The 17303-nt window shown below is 35.8% G+C and overlaps 1 protein-coding gene across 2 annotated transcripts in view; it reads left to right on the forward strand.

Moving 5' to 3' along the window:
* The window catches only part of ATRNL1 (attractin like 1), a 784731-nt gene that overhangs the window by 525582 nt on the left and 241846 nt on the right, over window positions 1-17303 (forward strand). For both annotated transcript variants that reach the window (XM_045439061.1, XM_045439062.1), the window contains exon 27: window positions 10247-10354. In XM_045439061.1, coding sequence (XP_045295017.1) covers window positions 10247-10354 — 108 coding nt within the window. The remainder of the gene's footprint in view (window positions 1-10246; window positions 10355-17303) is intronic.

The following is a 17303-nucleotide window of genomic DNA, read 5'->3' on the forward strand; positions in this document are numbered from 1 at the left end:
AAATTGACCTTTTGGTACTTATTGGGAGAGCTGGGTTCATTGTATTTGAGATTAACTGCTGTTTCTGTTTTTTGGGTTATGTCTTAAATAATTATATTTGAGGATGGTAAAATCTTTTTTTTTTTTTTGCCTGTTTGTTCTAAGCCACTGCTAACACCATAAGAATGGGCAATACAAAAAGAAATTATGTTTCAAAAAATAATAAATATGATTTCTTTAGATCCTATGGTGTCTGATGATTTATATATGTTCCTTCAATTTCTCTGAACCTTGATAAAGCCAAAATTATCCTTTGGCCATTCTGCTCCTTGCCACCTTGCTTAAATAAGACTCAACCTTCTTTCTGTTCCTTAACTTAATTAAGACTTGCCTCTGGAACTTTGCAATTGCTGTTCCTTCTGCCTGAGATGATATTTTCTGGCTTCCTTTGTCCCATTCACTTAATTCTCCACTGTTGCCCTACATTCTTTGGCCTCTGTGTAGTGAGGGTGGGCCATGTGACTATTTATGGAAAGTGATGCCTGTCATTTCTGGTCTGAGGCACTGAAAAGTGCATACAGGATTCACTAGCCTCTTAGACTCAAGGAATCCTTGGGCTGAGATGCAGAACCTCAAGGTTGGATCAGTCTATATGGCTGAATTACCAGATGGGGAGTTACCTATCCCTGTAGAGGACTTTGTGTGAGCAGGAAATACACTTTTCTATTTTAAACTACTGAGCTCTTGGCGATCCATTCGTATCCTGACTGAATATTCAAGGTTTCAGGTTAACTGGCATTTCTTAGGAGACCTGTCCCCCTACCTAAAGCACTTTTTCCTTCTGCTCTCTCTTTGCCCTTACCATTGTATGTTTTCTGCAATGAATTTTTTTGTAATTTTTATCTGTTTAAGTATCTATTGAACAAACAAGACTTCTACATACTGTAATGATTTTTAAGTGCCTAGAGTAATCTTTTTTTTATTTTTTTAATGTTTATTTAGTTTTGAGAGACAGAGAAACAGAACCTGAGTGGGGGAGGAGCAGAGAGAGAGGGAGACACAGAATCTGAAGCAGGCTCCAGGCTCTGAGCTGTCAGCACAGAGCCCGACACGGGGCTCAAACCCATAAACCGTGAGATCGTGACCTGAGCCGAAGTCGGATGCTTAACCGACTGAGCCACCCAGGCGCCCTTAGAGTAATCTTTAGATTTGGCAATAAGCATGGTATCAAGCAATAGCTGAGGTTTTGACTCTTCTAGATAAATACAATCTGCATGACTTCTTTCATTCAGAAGTGAGGTCATCTTCGGCAAAGTCTAAATCAGTGATGCCATCCATGTCACAAAGAAAGGATTAAGAATCCAAATTTTAGAAGTTCCTTTAGTAATCTTCAATATTCTGCAACATCTTGGCATATCTTACAGTTGTTGCTCACCAAGAAATACATGAGATTTTGTGGCTTTTAAATCCAGGTTACATAAGTACTTCATCCAACATCAGAATGTTCCCCATTTGTCTGCCACCAGTCTCCTGGTAGATGGTCTAGAAGAGTCCCTAATATTTTTTAATAGCATGTAAAACCTTACTGAAGAGAACTGGAAGAGTTACCTCTTATATATCCATTCCCCCAAAAAGTGTTTGCTACACAGTAGGAACTCAGTACAATTTTTTTTCAATGAATGAATGATCATAGCCAAACTTATTCACCAAGTAGATACAGATATGAAAGAACGCTCTATCAAATGGTTCTAAGAATGGGCTTTTACAAATACAGAGAGAAAGAAAGGAAGGAGGAAGGAAGGAAGGGAGGGAGGGAGGGAGGAAGGGAGGAAGGGAGAGAGAGAGAAAGAAAGAGGAGGGGAGGGAAGTAAAAATTTCTGCCCCAAATTTAGTTTAAATCCTTTAAGATTGATCTTTTGGAATGCCAAGTAAAAAAGAACTTCAGAATCTGCTTTTGTTCCTTAATGAAATTTCTTGACAAGGCAGGAAGACTTTCCTGAGAATTATTTTCTTATTGCTGATGCATGAAGAGATGACATGCAGTCATACTTCTTTTTTCATTGGTGAATTAAATGAAATATGTTGCCAACTCTAAGATAAAAAGAAATACACGCAGGTATATCATCTGCATTATCAAAGTTTTGCATAGACAATTAACTATTATTACTAGATACAAATGATTTTCTTTTGAGAAAGTGTTCACAAGATGGAATTCATAATTAACAGTCAACAGGCACACACACGTTGATGAAAACCAGGGATTGGCTATGCTGGGACATGTTAGCATTTCATTTAGAAAGAGAAATGAGGAAGCTACCAATTCTATCCTAACTTATTTCAAAATATTAAAAGAAATGTTAGAAATATTAGCAGTTTCTGAAGTGGATGTGATAATTTGATAGAAATATTGTTTTGCTTTTCTTTGTTTTCTCCATACCAAAAACAAGCTTGATCTTTCTAACCAGAATGATTCTACCAAGGTCTTTCCAATGATACAAAGCTTAACTGATTTGATAAACAACCTTGTGAATGTTTAAGACATAGGGGTGCCTGGGTGTCTCAGTTGGTTGAGGCTCAGACTCTTAATTTCAGCTCAGGTCATGATCTCGCAGTTTCTGAGTTCGAGCCCCACACCAGGCTCTGTGCTGACAGAGTGGAGCCTGCTTGCGAGTCTGTCTTTCTGCCCCTCCCATGCTCATGCTCTCTGTCTCTCTCTTTCCAAATAAATAAATAAACTTAAACAAAGATATAGCTTTTGTAGTAAGAAAAAATAAAATTTTATAAGGGTCTAACCCTTTTAGATTAAACCTACTTTCCCTACAGATTTACAGTGACGTGCGTGTGTGTGTGTGTGTGTGTGTGTGTGTAGAGAGAGAGAGAGAGAGAGGGAGAGAGAGAGAGAGAGAGAGAGAGAGAGAGAGGCAGTTGTCAGGTACTCTTTCTATTTTCTTGGCTTCATCTTCATTTGGGAAGAATTGTGCCCTGTAAGAAATACAGCTTTGGCTCCCATAATGTTTAATTAAGAATGCATAACCATGAATACATAAGAATAAGGAAGATCTATTATACTTTCTTTTCTTTGGCGTTGCCTAAATTAACCTAAATAAAGACAGTCCATACATAAATGCCGCTACTTGTAAATGTGAGATAGATTTTCTTTAATTCCTGTCAGTAGAGAGCTTTTAAGACCTTATTATATGCAAATGATGGTGATACTATTGGGCCATACGCTTTGTGCCACTCTGCTCTTGATCATATTGACAATTTTTAGAGTTGCACGAGAGTTATTCTACATGGAAGCTGTTTAAATCAGTATGTAAGGCTGATGTAGAGACAAAATCATTCAGTACAGAGTATATAGGTGATGTTGCACGTACAACCTCATAAACACCAAAGTTTGAGAACCACTATGCTAGATGAAGAAATAAAAGGAAACGTTAGAAATAGTTGTTTGAATGTTTGAACCCATTCTGCTTTTAGGATATATTTCAAGTTCTTATCTAACAAATAAGGATACATAGAGAATCCTAAAGTAGTCTTGCTTTCAGTATTTATTCTGTTTTATTTTTAAGCACTAATAAATGTTGAGAGATCTGTCTGTTGAAAGAATTTAAGAAAATAGTGGAATTACATTCTGGTTCTGGATGAGGGGCCATTAGCTTCTAAAGACAGCAGTAAGTTAAATTATTGAATCAACTGAAATTACAAAAAAAAAACTTTTTTGAAGAAAAATATTATCTATTAGTGCACAGATTTTCTGGTACTCATCTATTCATCCTTTAAAAGTCTATGGTCTACAGATTGAAGAATCTCCATAAGGTCCTTTTCAGATCTAAGGTCCTTTTCAGAATCTATGAAGACTATGCTTCAGTCATACCAATTATATTCTAAGTGTTATCCAATGACAACAAAGACTTTCATTTGCTGGTATTATTTAAGCCTTATCTTGGCCTTTTATACAGAGTTTTAGCTTTAATTTGAATGTGAGTTATAACATATTTACTTTGAATTACCATATGTATAATTTCATGTATATTCACATATACACTTTCACATAGGCATTGACATTCATAAAATATATATTTATAAGCTTGCATATAACCTATTAGCATTTTAGAGGTAATATTAAACTTTATATTTTGGAAGATTTAGAAACATTTTCCACTTTTGCTTTCTTCTTCCTCTGGTCACAGGCTTCATGATAGGTAAGTTTCATTTTTGGCACATTATTGCCCAAACAACCCTGTGTACCTAAACAACCTCCCTGGAAAATCTGCCATGGCCATTTGACAACTGATGATATTTGTCTTAAAATAATGAATAAAATTGAATAAACTTAAGGTGTAGTAGAATCTGCTGAATGACAAAATCCCTTCTGAAGAGTCACTGAAGTTTATTTTGCAAGTTAATACAAATTTGCAAAAATACCAGTTGACAAAGAAGTTTCAAAAATCACTGGAAGTGAATATTTTGAATAAACTAGGTGAATACTTATGAAAAAGCTCTTAGAAAATTTTTACTTATTTTTTTTTTAGTTTTTTTAACATTTAGTTATTATCGAGAGACAGAGCATGGTGGTGGGGGGGGGGGGGCGCAGAGAGAGAGCGAGACACAGAATCCAAAGCAGGCTCCAGGCTCTGAGCTGTTAGCACAGAGCCCTACGCAGGGCTGGAACTCACAAGCCACAAGATCATGACCTGAGCCGAAATTGGATGCTTAACCAACTGAGCCACCCGGGTGTCCCAGAAAATTTTTATTTTTAAGTAAACAACTATTTCAAGAGTAACATAGTCCCAGTAGGTCAAAGATTGGAGAGGCCTAGAAAAAAGTAATTGAAGTAACCTGAACAAAGATGTTATGCCAGGCCACTCACTCCCAGGAAGTGCTCATACCAACTTTAGACTGGAAGACTTAGAAGCAGAAGATTCCCAATATTCTGAATAAGAGTTTGAGGCTTATGCCTTGTAGATTCAATTGTATAAAATTAAAGAGTATCATGCTTTCCTAATTTAAGGATAAAAAAAGATATTGTGACTTCTCTTTATTGCATTGTACCATCCTAACAGCAAAAGAACAAAATTGATTGTTTGCTTATATTGCTTTATGTTAAATGTGTTTGTATTAATAACAGAAATACTCTTTTTCATGAAATGTTGCTTAATCTCTAATTCAAATACTTTGTTATTTTAGTATATAAGCTCAGGAGTAATGATTAAATCATTTTGACTGCTCCTTTTATGCCTTTCCAAAATCTTAGGAATAGAACTGCTATTAAAAATATAAATGCATTATGATGTCTTTATGGCCATTTTTTCATATTTGCAATAAAGTAAAAATATGAAACCTGGTATTTATTTGTTGGATCCACAAAATTGTCCCATTCTAAAAAAATAAATACTTACTTTGGAGGATAAGACATAAATTCTAGAATATCAGGGGACATATGCTTTTAAAGGCTTAATCATAATTAAAATTAGTTTTATCATAGCTTGCTTTCACTCACATTTGGATGATACATGTTTTCATACTCTAAGTTACTCATTCATGTTCATTAATCAAATACTATTGACTACCAAACAAATGCTGTGGGAAATAGAAAAACAAATAAAAATAGATTTTTTTCCTTATAGAAGATTTCAGAAAAGCCTAAACATATAATACATACTAAAATAGTAAATAATTTGTAGATGGGATGATCAATTCAAACTTGGGGAAGGGTAGAAGGACTTTTGGAAGTGGGGAAAAAAGATAGATAGAACCTAGACATAGGAGGGAGACACGAAGAAAATTGGGGACAGTTACTTTTTTGTTTGTGTAGTGTTTAAGGATTATTATCCTCAAATCAACTAGAGAGTTGTATGCCTTTGGAATGGTTGGAAAGGTGGTTAATATGAACTTTGAAAAATGATGCAGTATTTGAAATAGTAGTATTGAATGGAAAAATTAGATCTACATTAGATAGAATCAGGGACTGTTCTTGACTGCCATATTTAAACCAGGATTTTCACATTATTTTTAATTTCATAGTTTGTTTTATAAGACATTTTGAATAATAAAACAGTTATTATAGGCAACAAACATGACACTAAGAGCATCTCTTTCATTTTTAAATTTTCTTCACAACAGTGTTTATGGCAGCATGATTATAATCTAATGTATTATGGTCAATTTGTTATTTTGGCTTTATCTTCCTGCTGAATAATTGGCAATAGCAGATTAGTTATAAAACAGATCATCTGTTTTATGGCTTCTTATTGATGTACAAAATGTTAAGCTTCATTTTATATAAAAATCACAATCACAAAATAAATTATTTTTCAAAAGTTCTTAAGAAAGGACTCTACATTTCCTCCTAACTTTTGGGTTGAGTTTTTGCCATTCTTTGTCACAATAGCAGAAAATAGTCCCAAATCTAAGTTCATTTTACATTTTCCAACTGTCTCATAAATTTGCAACATTTGTTAAAAGGGAGAGCGTAGCAGAATGTGTCATGAGCACTGAAGAAAACCGGCCTGTGGTAGTGTGCCTTCTTCAAAGACAAAATCAATGCTTGACATTTAACATAATAATTGCACCGATGAACACCTACTGAGCGTTCTCAGGGTACCAGCCTCTGTGTCAAGCGGTCCGGGTGCTTTAGCTCCTCGGTGCATTATCCCTTATGATATGATTGTTATTCCCATTTTGTGGAGAGAAATAGTGTTAGAAATGTCCGAGTAGTTTTATTATGGTCCAAGAGTTTGTGGATGGAGAAGCTGGGATTCAAAACGAGTCCTCTGAGGTATCAGTGTAGATAATAGGCACTATTAATAACCCAGCTATACAAATGAGCAAAATTGAGGCTTAGAGAGGTCTAAATAATTTGTTAAGCTCCAACAGCTAATAAGTGGAAAAGCTGGCATTCAGACACAGGTCCTTCTAACTCCAGAGCCCTGTTATATTTCCTGTCAGCATCTGTGCTAAATCTTGACAAAGTTTATGTTGTGAGCATGCTGTTTACATCTTCTTTGCTCTGACACAGAGGGGACTAAATTCAAGAAGGAATGCATACAGATGTTAGCTGGCAAGAAGGAGGACATTGATAAGGGTATGGCTGAGACCAGAGCTTAGTAGCAAAGAGAATCTCACTTTATTCCACTTCATTATTGTAGAGCCGTCACATCCAAGCAAGAATGTTTCATGAGCAATGATTTACCTTTCCTGAGTTTCAATCAGAATATTTGCATTCACTTTCTGAAGTCAGAAACTGAGTATGTCAACCAGAGTCCTGGAACTAGTCCTCTACTAAGTGGCCCAGAGAGAATTCATTTGGCTAATTCCCTATGTGTATCTTTTATGCTATTTTGTGCCCTGATTATTTTTTAAAAAAATTTTAACATGTATTTATTTTTGAGAGAGAGAGAGAAGCGAGGAGGGGCAGAGAGAGAGGGAGACATAGAATCTGAAGCAGACTCCCCACTCTGAGCTGTCAGCACAGAGCCCGACATGAGCTTGAACTCACAAACTGTGAGATCATGACCTGAGCCGAAGTTGGGGGCTTAACCGACTGAGCTACCCAGGCACCTCCTAATTTTTTTTTTATCATGTCTTCTTTTACAAACTATAGTGTTACGGTCTTGAGCAAGAACAATGTTTTTCTTCTGCTTTGCAAAGCAGAACTTTTAAAAAGTGATGGAAATTCAAAGCTCTGAAGACAGATTGGAATCTTTAAAAATACCTTTGTATTCTAATTTTTTTAAGTGAACAAAAGTAATACTCACTGATTTTTTCTTTAGTATGAGTGTTGGGGGGTCACAACAATACGTTACAGTCCAGAGAAGTCTATTCTTTGTCAAAGATAGTGAATTTGGGATATTTATAGATTTAAATTATAATTTGTGGTATTAGATATTCATTGACTATATTTTGTAGACCTTTTACTTTTAGAAGTAAGGAAAAGGTAAGCTAAAGTAACAGAAGCTGTTCATTTTCTTAAAACTCTCTTAATTATATGGCATGTGGTTTGTGTTCTGAGGAGAACTAGTACAAATGAAGAAACTTTGTAATACAAAGTTAGAAAATTGTGTTCAGGAGTCCCTGGGTGGCACAGTCGGTTAAGCACCTGACTCTTGATTTCGGTTCAGATCATGATCTCACGGTTTGTGAGTTCAAGCCCCAGGTTGGGCTCTGAGCCAACAGTGCAGAGCCTGCTTGGGATTCTCTCTCTCTCTCTCTCTCTCTCTCTCTCTCTCTCTGCCTCTCTCTCTCCCTCTCTCGCCCCCCCCCCAGCTTGTGCATGCTCTCTTTCTCACTCTCAAAAATAAATAAATAAACATTAAAAAAGAGAAAGAAAGAAAGAAAGAAAATTGTGTTCAAACCCAAACTAAAATTTACAGTTTTCTCAAGGCTTTTTGTCCATTACCATCAGAAAAGTAGTTTGTGTATCTGCATATGTGCGTGTCCGTATCTCTGTGTGCATCTGTGTGTATATTTTTATTGGCGAGACAAAGAGCATGGTGTCTTCTACACTTAGTGCCCCTTGGCATTTGAAGTAGTATTATGTTTGCATTTTGTATAGATAAAATGTTCAGATCTATTGGCCAATCCTACGAGAGGCACAAACAAGACTCTATTTTCCAGCAGCTGCATATTTAATAATACCTTTTTAGGTTGTATTAAATGAATAATTCGGTAGCTTAGATCATTTACTTTTTACTTTGAGTATATGTTTAATTGTCTTCATTAATTTTAAGTATATTCCAAGAGCATAAATTATTTCTCAGTAATAATTGTTTTTTTCCTGTTCCATCAATATTGGCATGCGGATGTTCTCTTTTTAATAATAACAAAACAAGGCCTTAAATTGTATTTTATTTTATTTTATTTATTAAAAATTTTTAATGTTTATTTAATTTTGCGAGAGAGACAGAGACAGAGACAGAGCGTCAGCAGGGGAGGGGCAGAGAGAGAGGGAGACAGAATCCAGAGCAGGCTGTAGGCTCTGAGCTGTCAGCACAGAGCCAGACGCGGGGCTTGAACTCATGAACTGCCAGATCATGACATGAGCCAAAGTTGGATGCTTAACTTACTGAGCCACCAAGGCGCCCCCTATATTTTAGATGCTCATTTCATGAACACTGTCACTGCTAGGTTATAAGTGTTAAAACAAAAATGTTAAATAATAAACTGCCATAAGGTATTGGCTTTTGTTCCTTCATCTTTTAAAGGGAATTTAATGAATGATGCATCACAGTGCGACATACATTTACATTCAAATACCATTTGTTAATGTTTTAACTTAATGCCAGGGAATCTTTAAAAATCTCTGTGAATAATGAAGCTATTCATTGTGTTCAAGGATTTTGCCTTTTTCAGTGATAGGATTTTCTTCTCATTTGAAAGAGTATTTAATTGCATCGCTCATCCACTTTTAATATTTAATAATAATTTTATTAGCTGTGTAGAATGAGAAGGGCAAGATTTGCAATATCTACTGCTGGTCATCAATTTTTTTCTTATCATGACTTAATGAATATTATAATTACAAGGAAAGGCAGAAATATAAATTAGCTCGGTAGTTGGCTGGGACTTACTAGTTTATTGGTTTTAGCTTGGGTAAAGCCCAGAGTAGGCACAAGGAAAAAGAAGCAAATATCTGGGCGTGGTTTGGACGCCTTGGCACAAAATTTTTGCAAACTGCCAACCATTCCTCACTTTAAATAATGAACACAGAGGGTTTGAATCAAGTTATAAATACTGTCATTGGCAATTCGTGTTGATTCCATTGCAGTTGACCGGGCGTCTTGATGACTTCTCACACTTAGCCTTTGTAGAAAGATGTTTCTTTAATCTCTGTTAATGCATTTTGAAACTTTTTGTTATCTTTTCTTAAATATTTTTACTGTTATATACTTTCAGCTAAGACAAAAGCTGCATTACTTGGAGTAGGAAACCTTGGCATAGCCATCATCACAGTAGCACTTCTTACTGAAGTAGAACCCCTCAGCTGGAGTTTTCAAAATGCTTTTGAGTGCATTTCATTAGGTCTGTGGGAGAGAGGTCAGGGGGAAAGTTCTCTCTGCAGGTCCCATACGTTTAAAGCCTCTGCAGATTTATGACCCAGGCCCTGGGGAGAAAACAAATTTTCATTTTTGGGATCTAGCTGTAGGTCTGTGTATCAGATGATTCCTAAATTTTGAGTACCATTTGTTCAAAATGGAACCAGATATTGTTGAATTTCATGTATTTTTAAGCCTATTTTAAACAAATCATTTTTACCCCCCTCCAGCAACTGCTTCGAGAACGACAGCAGATGGCCAGCCGTCCCTTTGCGTCTGTTGATGTAGCACTGGAAGTAGGAGCTGAACAAACGGAGTATCTGCGAGGGCCAGTGGAGGTAGGACCGGTGGTGCAGAGAAGACCACTGTGATTTGCATATTTATATCGCTTCTCTAATCTGCATCTGCTTGTGCAGCCAAATACAGTCTGATTATGTCGAGTTGACAAGATTCAGCTACATATGTTATGCCACTTCCAAGGCACATAGTTTTAATGGTATGACACGAGCTGTAACAGAAGCCACTGGAGAATCTATTAGCTTAGGCAAGAGTGACAGACTGCTCACCTGGCAGCCTTTCTCTGACAGATAGGAGCTGAAGGAATTTAAGATACAGGTATGATGGAAGAAACAAAGCACCTATATTTAGTCCTTGGAGTGCCCAACGGCTTTTCGTTAACAATTCACATTTATCTTTATTAATGAAGTTGACTGTAAAAGGTGGGTGGAGTTGAGTTGCATTTTAATTACATAGTTTCCTTTTTGAATGTTGAGAATTGTAGAATATTGTGAATGCTTTTATTTGTAGCAATGGCTGTATTAGTATATTCTTTTATTGCAAATGCAGAAATGGAGTGTGGTGAAGGAGAAATCATTATGTGCAAGTAAATGTAGACCTGGATTCCTGAAATAATGCATGGAACATTTTCTGAAAATAATAGCCCACAGAGAGGAAAAATCCACAGATTATGATTTATGGTTAATGACTAATCAAAGCATTTTGAGGCCTAGTAATGGAGTTGTATGCTGATTATTTTTTATTTACATTTCACGTATGGTAAGGTGTTTACACAGGAACATTAAGAAGTGCCGTAGGGTTGAAAATTGTATTCCCTTTTTTGAAAAGTGCCATTATGTGACTAATTTCATGTTGCTATTTTCAAATCATGCTTTTCTTCAAGGAAAGCAAGGGATATAAAAATAGACTCCTCCGAAAACCCAGGTAGAAATATAATTGATTCTGTCTATAGCATTTTGGTTATTTTGGAAATAAATTAAACAACTGAATCAGACCTTGTAGATGTTATACAAAGAGCTGGTTTTTAGAGGACATTTCTCTGTGAAATTTTTTTTAGCCGTTGTGTACTTGAGTTTTTACTCTTCTAGATCACATGTTGCAACGGAAGCTTAGAACATTAAGAAATTTATATGTGTATCTTCCATTGTTACTTGGGCAGAAATTAGAAGAGAGAATGATTAAACGCAAGTTACAGTAAGTGCTCTAATTTCATGCTGGACCTTTGCCTCGCACACCTTAGGACAAAATCTCTTAACAAATAGTAAACCTCAACTATTTGAATCCAACTTCTTTTTTTCCTCATCTGTTAAAAAACATTCTAAAACACAAGTCACAAGAGAAAAATGAATGTAAATAATACATACATAGTCCACAGAGGAAAAGGAGCAAAGAACCAGAAAACACAAACTTACAGAATAAATGTAATTAACATACATATGCGCCACCAGAGTGTGTCAGTTTCTGCTTGCTAGCGCTCAACCATGTATCGTTAGGTGTGTGTGTTCATAATCATTCCATTTCTCTGTTTTATTTTTTCCAAATTTAATTTCCTTCTTTATCATTGTCATTTTTAGCATTACATTTTATTTAAAATTCCTACCTCTCCTTTCTTGTAGTTCCTGTTTGCTAGTCCTTCTAGTTACTAGAGGACTAGTTACTAGTCCTTCTTTTATTCTTTTATTTCCAATCTGTTTCCTTTTGTTTTATTACCTATCCCTTGTAGAAATGACCATTAACTTTTTATTTTGCCACTCGTTCTGTGAGTCTGTCTTTTGATTCACTGCCTGAATCTATTTACACTGAAAATAATTACTGTTCTCCCAACGTTTGTTTTAGCTACTCCATTGTGTGTTTGTGTGTACGCATTGTTCTTGTTGTTACTACCCTTCTCTTTTTCCACGTCTCTTTTGGATAAATTGATTTCCTTCCACTAAACAGAGTGTTACATATTCTTTTTTCTTTTAATTTTTTTTTCAACGTTCATTTATTTTTGGGACAGAGAGAGACAGAGCATGAACGGGGGAGGGGCAGAGAGAGAGGGAGACACAGAATGGGAAACAGGCTCCAGGCTCTGAGCCATCAGCCCAGAGCCTGACGCGGGGCTCGAACTCACGGACCGCGAGATCGTGACCTGGCTGAAGTCGGACGCTTAACCGACTGCGCCACCCAGGCGCCCCAACATATTCTATTTCTGTGTTTCTGGTGGTGACCCGTTACTTACCAAGATTCATAGTGATGGTTATTTTCCCTATCGCCAAAATTGTATTAATACACATTCCTGCCCTGCCTGTCTCAATCAAAATTAATACATTAGTGTGCTCTCAACTCCCTCTGTTCCTCCTACCTGTGTTAATACTGTTTGGAAATTTTAATCCGGATATTCTGGGTGTACTTTTTTTAGTGTGGCATGTTTAAGTAACGATGAACGATCTTCACCCTTCTTTACTCTTTATATCTACTTGCTTACTTATACATTTCTTTATATTTCACTTTAGTAAATCCTCCAAGAGATTCTTCATTTATTTAAACATTTTTTAATGTTTATTTATTTCTGAGACAGAGGGAGACAGAACATGAGTGGCGGAGGAGCAGAGAGAGAGGGAGACACAGAATGTGAAGCAGGCTCCAGGCTCTGAGCTGTCAGCACAGAGCCCGATGCAGGGCTTGAACTCACAAACCTTGAGATCATGACCTGAGCTGAAGTCGGTAGCTCAATCAACTGAGCCATCCAGGCGCCCCCTCCAAGAGATTCTTTAAAGAGAAATTTTATGTGGCATAATCTTTGAGACTTCAGATGCCTACCAATATGCTTATTTTATCCCCACATGTAAATAACAGTTTAATTGGATATAAAATTCAAAGTTCTCTTCTTCAAAACTTCAGAGGCATAACTCTTTTGTCCCAAGTCTGATGTCAGTTTGATTCTTTGTCCTTTGTAAATCGTCTCCATTTCCTTTTCTTCAATCTTTCATAATTTTCTCTTGTTTCTTAATGTTTTTAAATCTCTCTCTGATATGTGTCCATATTCTCCTGTTTGGCAATCTATGCCCCTTTGAATCTGCAGGCCTATAATTTTATATAATTCTGACTAATCTTTGGTTACTGTTTCTTTAAATATTTCTTACCATAATCTCTCCTGGAATTGCTATTAGATGCTCTTGATACTTCTTCTATCATCTGTATTTCTGAACTTTTTCTCATTATTTGTACTCCTTTATTTCTTCTCTATGCCTCTCAGAGCATTCCACCACCTGCCATTCCAGATCGTCTTTAGATGCATCCCTTCTGCTATTTCGCCCATTCATTGACTTCTTATCACCAATGATATATTTTGTTGTTAATAGCTGCAGTTGTTTTTTTCTTCATAACTGCTTGTCGATGTTTCATATTTCGAATACCCTCCCTTATCTTTCTGAAACCATTCGTTATATTTTATTTAAATGTTGTTCCTTCTTTCCTTGTGCTTACACTCTTCAGAGGTCTCCTTTTTTTTTTCTATGTACACCTATTTTACTTTAGGTACTAAGATCCACTTAGGAAGAGGGATAAAATTCTTGACTCTCCATTGTGCTCTTTCAAGCAATTTAGTGGTTGGGTATGAGGCAGCTGTCCGTAGTGTATAACCTGGGTTCAGTCACCACTGCTCATTTGCCATGGATGTCCCTTTTACTAAGAGAGAACTTTCAAATACCTCCTTTCCAAGCATTATTCCCCTCAGATGGTAGCCTCTCTCTGATGTACTCGCAGGTACTCAGTTGAGGAGGGAGAAGTGAATGCTTAGGGGTTGTCCCGTCCCCAACATGTATGGCTCTGGGATTCTGCCCCCGCCCCAGATGACCTCTAAAGCTACTCTATCATTAGTTTGCAGCCTTGAGCTGACACTGGGCTTTCTGTTGCTTTTCTGCACCCCCCCCCCCAAAAGGTGACATAGGCATCACCTATCCAGACACTGTGGATAGTGGGGCCTCTCCTAGTGCAGGCCACCATTTACTTCCCACAAAAGGCCTAACCACCTACCTTTCCAACTGTTTCTTCAAGAACATTGCTGAGTATGTTCTGACCACTGGCATCATCCCTATTCCTTATATGTGATCACTGTGTTTAAACTCAGGGGAAGAGACAAGTGACTCATTCTGGTTTATGATTTGTTGGCTGCAGGACGATGTGTGCAAGTGCTTTGTATCCTTTAAAGAATTCTACTAATGTTGGGAGTCTTGTTATTTTTCTCATTGTATTACTTAGTTATATAAATAATTGGCATGCCTCTATTTCTTTTGTACCACTTGTTTTCAATGAAATGTCAGAGAAGAAAAATATTTACCTGCTAATTCTCATTTTGCAGGCCCTTTGTATTTGGGAAGTTACTTATTAATATGTAATATTATTTGGTTTGTTTTGGAAACAGCTTTAAGGAAATGTACCATACAATTCATCCCATTACATTGTACAACTTGGTGGGTTTTAGTATATACAGAGTTGTGTAACTATCACTAAATCAATTCTAGAATATTTTCATCATCCCCAAGACAAATCCTGTACGGTTCAGCAGTCACTTCCCCTATCTCCCCCAGCACTCTCCCTCAGCCCCAGGCGCTAATCTACTTTTTGTCTTTATAGATTTTCCTAATCTATATTTTCATTTAATTTCATACAAATGGAAACAGCATGTGTTTTCCTGGACTGGCTTCTTTCCCTTAGCATAAAATTTTTAAGGTTCATTCATGTTGTGACATGTGATCAGGACTTCTTTCCTTTTTATTGTGAAATACTATTCTATCGTATGGATATAGCACATTTTGTTTATACATTTATCAGTTGATAGATAATTGGGTTGTTTCCACTTTTTAGATATTCTGAAAAATGCTATCATGATTGTTTACATGCAAGTTTCATTTCTCTTGGGTATGTAATTAAGAATGGAATTGCTGGAACACATGGTAATTTTTTATTATTTGTTGAAAAGAATTTCTTTCCCCCATTTGCGATCTTGGGACCTTTGTTGAAAATCAGTTGAACATAGATGTGGGGATTTGTTTCTGGACACTCAATACTATTCCAATGTTTGATAGATCTATCGCATGATAGTACCATACTATCTTGGTTACTGTAGCTTTGTAGTAAGTTTGGGAATTGGAAAATATGAGTCTCCCAACTTTGTTCTTTTTGACTATTGTTTTGGTTCTTCTGGGTCCCTTGAATTTCCACATTAATTTTAGGATTAGTTTGTCAGTTGCTGCAGTGAAGCCCACTAGTATTTTGATAGGACTTGTGTTGAATCTGTAGATCAATTTGGGGGAATATGTAATATGTAACATTTACTTTATTAAGGTGGTAGTTTTGTAAATTGAGTACCTTCATGCTCCATGCCTCAAATACTAAATTCAAAATCAGATTTCTTCCCTCTTGGTAAGTAATTATGATTTCTGATATTCAAAATTCCCTATAGCTGTATATGTCTAACCATCTCAAACAAATCAGCAACATAGATCTAACAAAATTGCAAGCTAAAAAAATTGTTTTTAAGTAGATTCTTTTAGAAATTAAATTGTTTGTTTATTTCTTCCTGTAAAAAATTAAACATCAGAAGTAAATCTGAACGGCCATTAATATCTTCCTCTGACATACTTTAGAAAATAATAACAATAGAATTAGAATGTTTAACATTTTATTTTATTTTCTCCTTTGCTAAGCATTTTGTAATACTTACTATTAACTGGAAGTTATCTATCTTAAATGTATACACATACATATGCATATATATGTGAGATTTGTTTCCCATTATTATAGTACACTGAAAACTGCTCCAAATCTCTTTATATATATATATATATATATATATATATATATATATATATATATATGTGTAACAGTACAGTGTGGTTTATTGATTTGCTTACACAGTGAATTCCAAAGCTTAGGCCCTGAAATTACATTAAGGATTTTATTTAAACCTAAAAATCAAAGTAATTTTAAAATTCCTCTGCTGGGTTTTCTTAAAATTTGGTGTTTAAACTCAACACAAAGCCATAGGTTAGCTGGCTATTACTGTTCTGTAAATATTTTTTGAGTGTTCATAATGTAGTAAGTTAAGAAATGGATTTCTTTTAAATTAAATTTAACTCATGTGCCACTAAGTTCCACATCTGTAGAGTCAGGGGAAAATGTAAGGTACAATACGAAATAAATTACTTTTGATACATCTACAGGTAATTGTGTACTACAGTATACTAAATGGCCTATTCTATGAAGTAGATGTGTTCCTAACATTTTTTACATGTGTATTGATTATATTTTTAATGAGTGAGGAGTGTTGAATCCTTACAAGACTTTTGTATAAAGCCCTAGGTGTCAAACCTGAAAATATATATATGTAGCATGAATAATCACACTCTAAATTATCTATTAGCAAATATGAATCATTATATTTTGCCATATTATAGTGACAAATTAAAATACAGTGTTAAAATTTAATAAATGCACTTAGGATGTTAATTTTTATGGAAACACAATGTGCTAATTGGTTTTAAACTTATCTTAAAAAGAGGATTATTTTTGCAGTAATAGTGTGACCTACAGTATACATGTGTCATTTTTCCTCCACCCAGCAATAACATGAAAATTTATGGTAATTGGTCAGCAGATTTTCATGGAACGCTTCCTATGTGTCGGGCACTGTTCTAAGTGCTTGGGAAACATCAGAGAATACAACAAAGAACTCTGTCCTCATGTTTATATTATAGCAAGGGATAGAAAATTATTTAATATGTTAAGAAGTTGGTAAGTGCAATGGGAAAAGGAAAAATAAAGCAAGATAAGGGTTTTGAGAATGCTTTGGAGATGGAGAGTGTGCTATATTGAAGAAGGTGGCAGTCAAGGTGATTTCATTTCGAAGGTGAGATCTGAGCCAATCTTGAAAGAGGGGAAGGAGTTAAGCAGGCAGCAGTTTCCCAGGGAAAACACTGTTCCAGGCTTAGGAAGAACCCTAAGGTG

Source organism: Leopardus geoffroyi, chromosome D2 (assembly GCF_018350155.1).
Source record: "Leopardus geoffroyi isolate Oge1 chromosome D2, O.geoffroyi_Oge1_pat1.0, whole genome shotgun sequence".
In the NCBI taxonomy this organism is placed as follows: Eukaryota; Metazoa; Chordata; class Mammalia; order Carnivora; family Felidae; genus Leopardus; species Leopardus geoffroyi.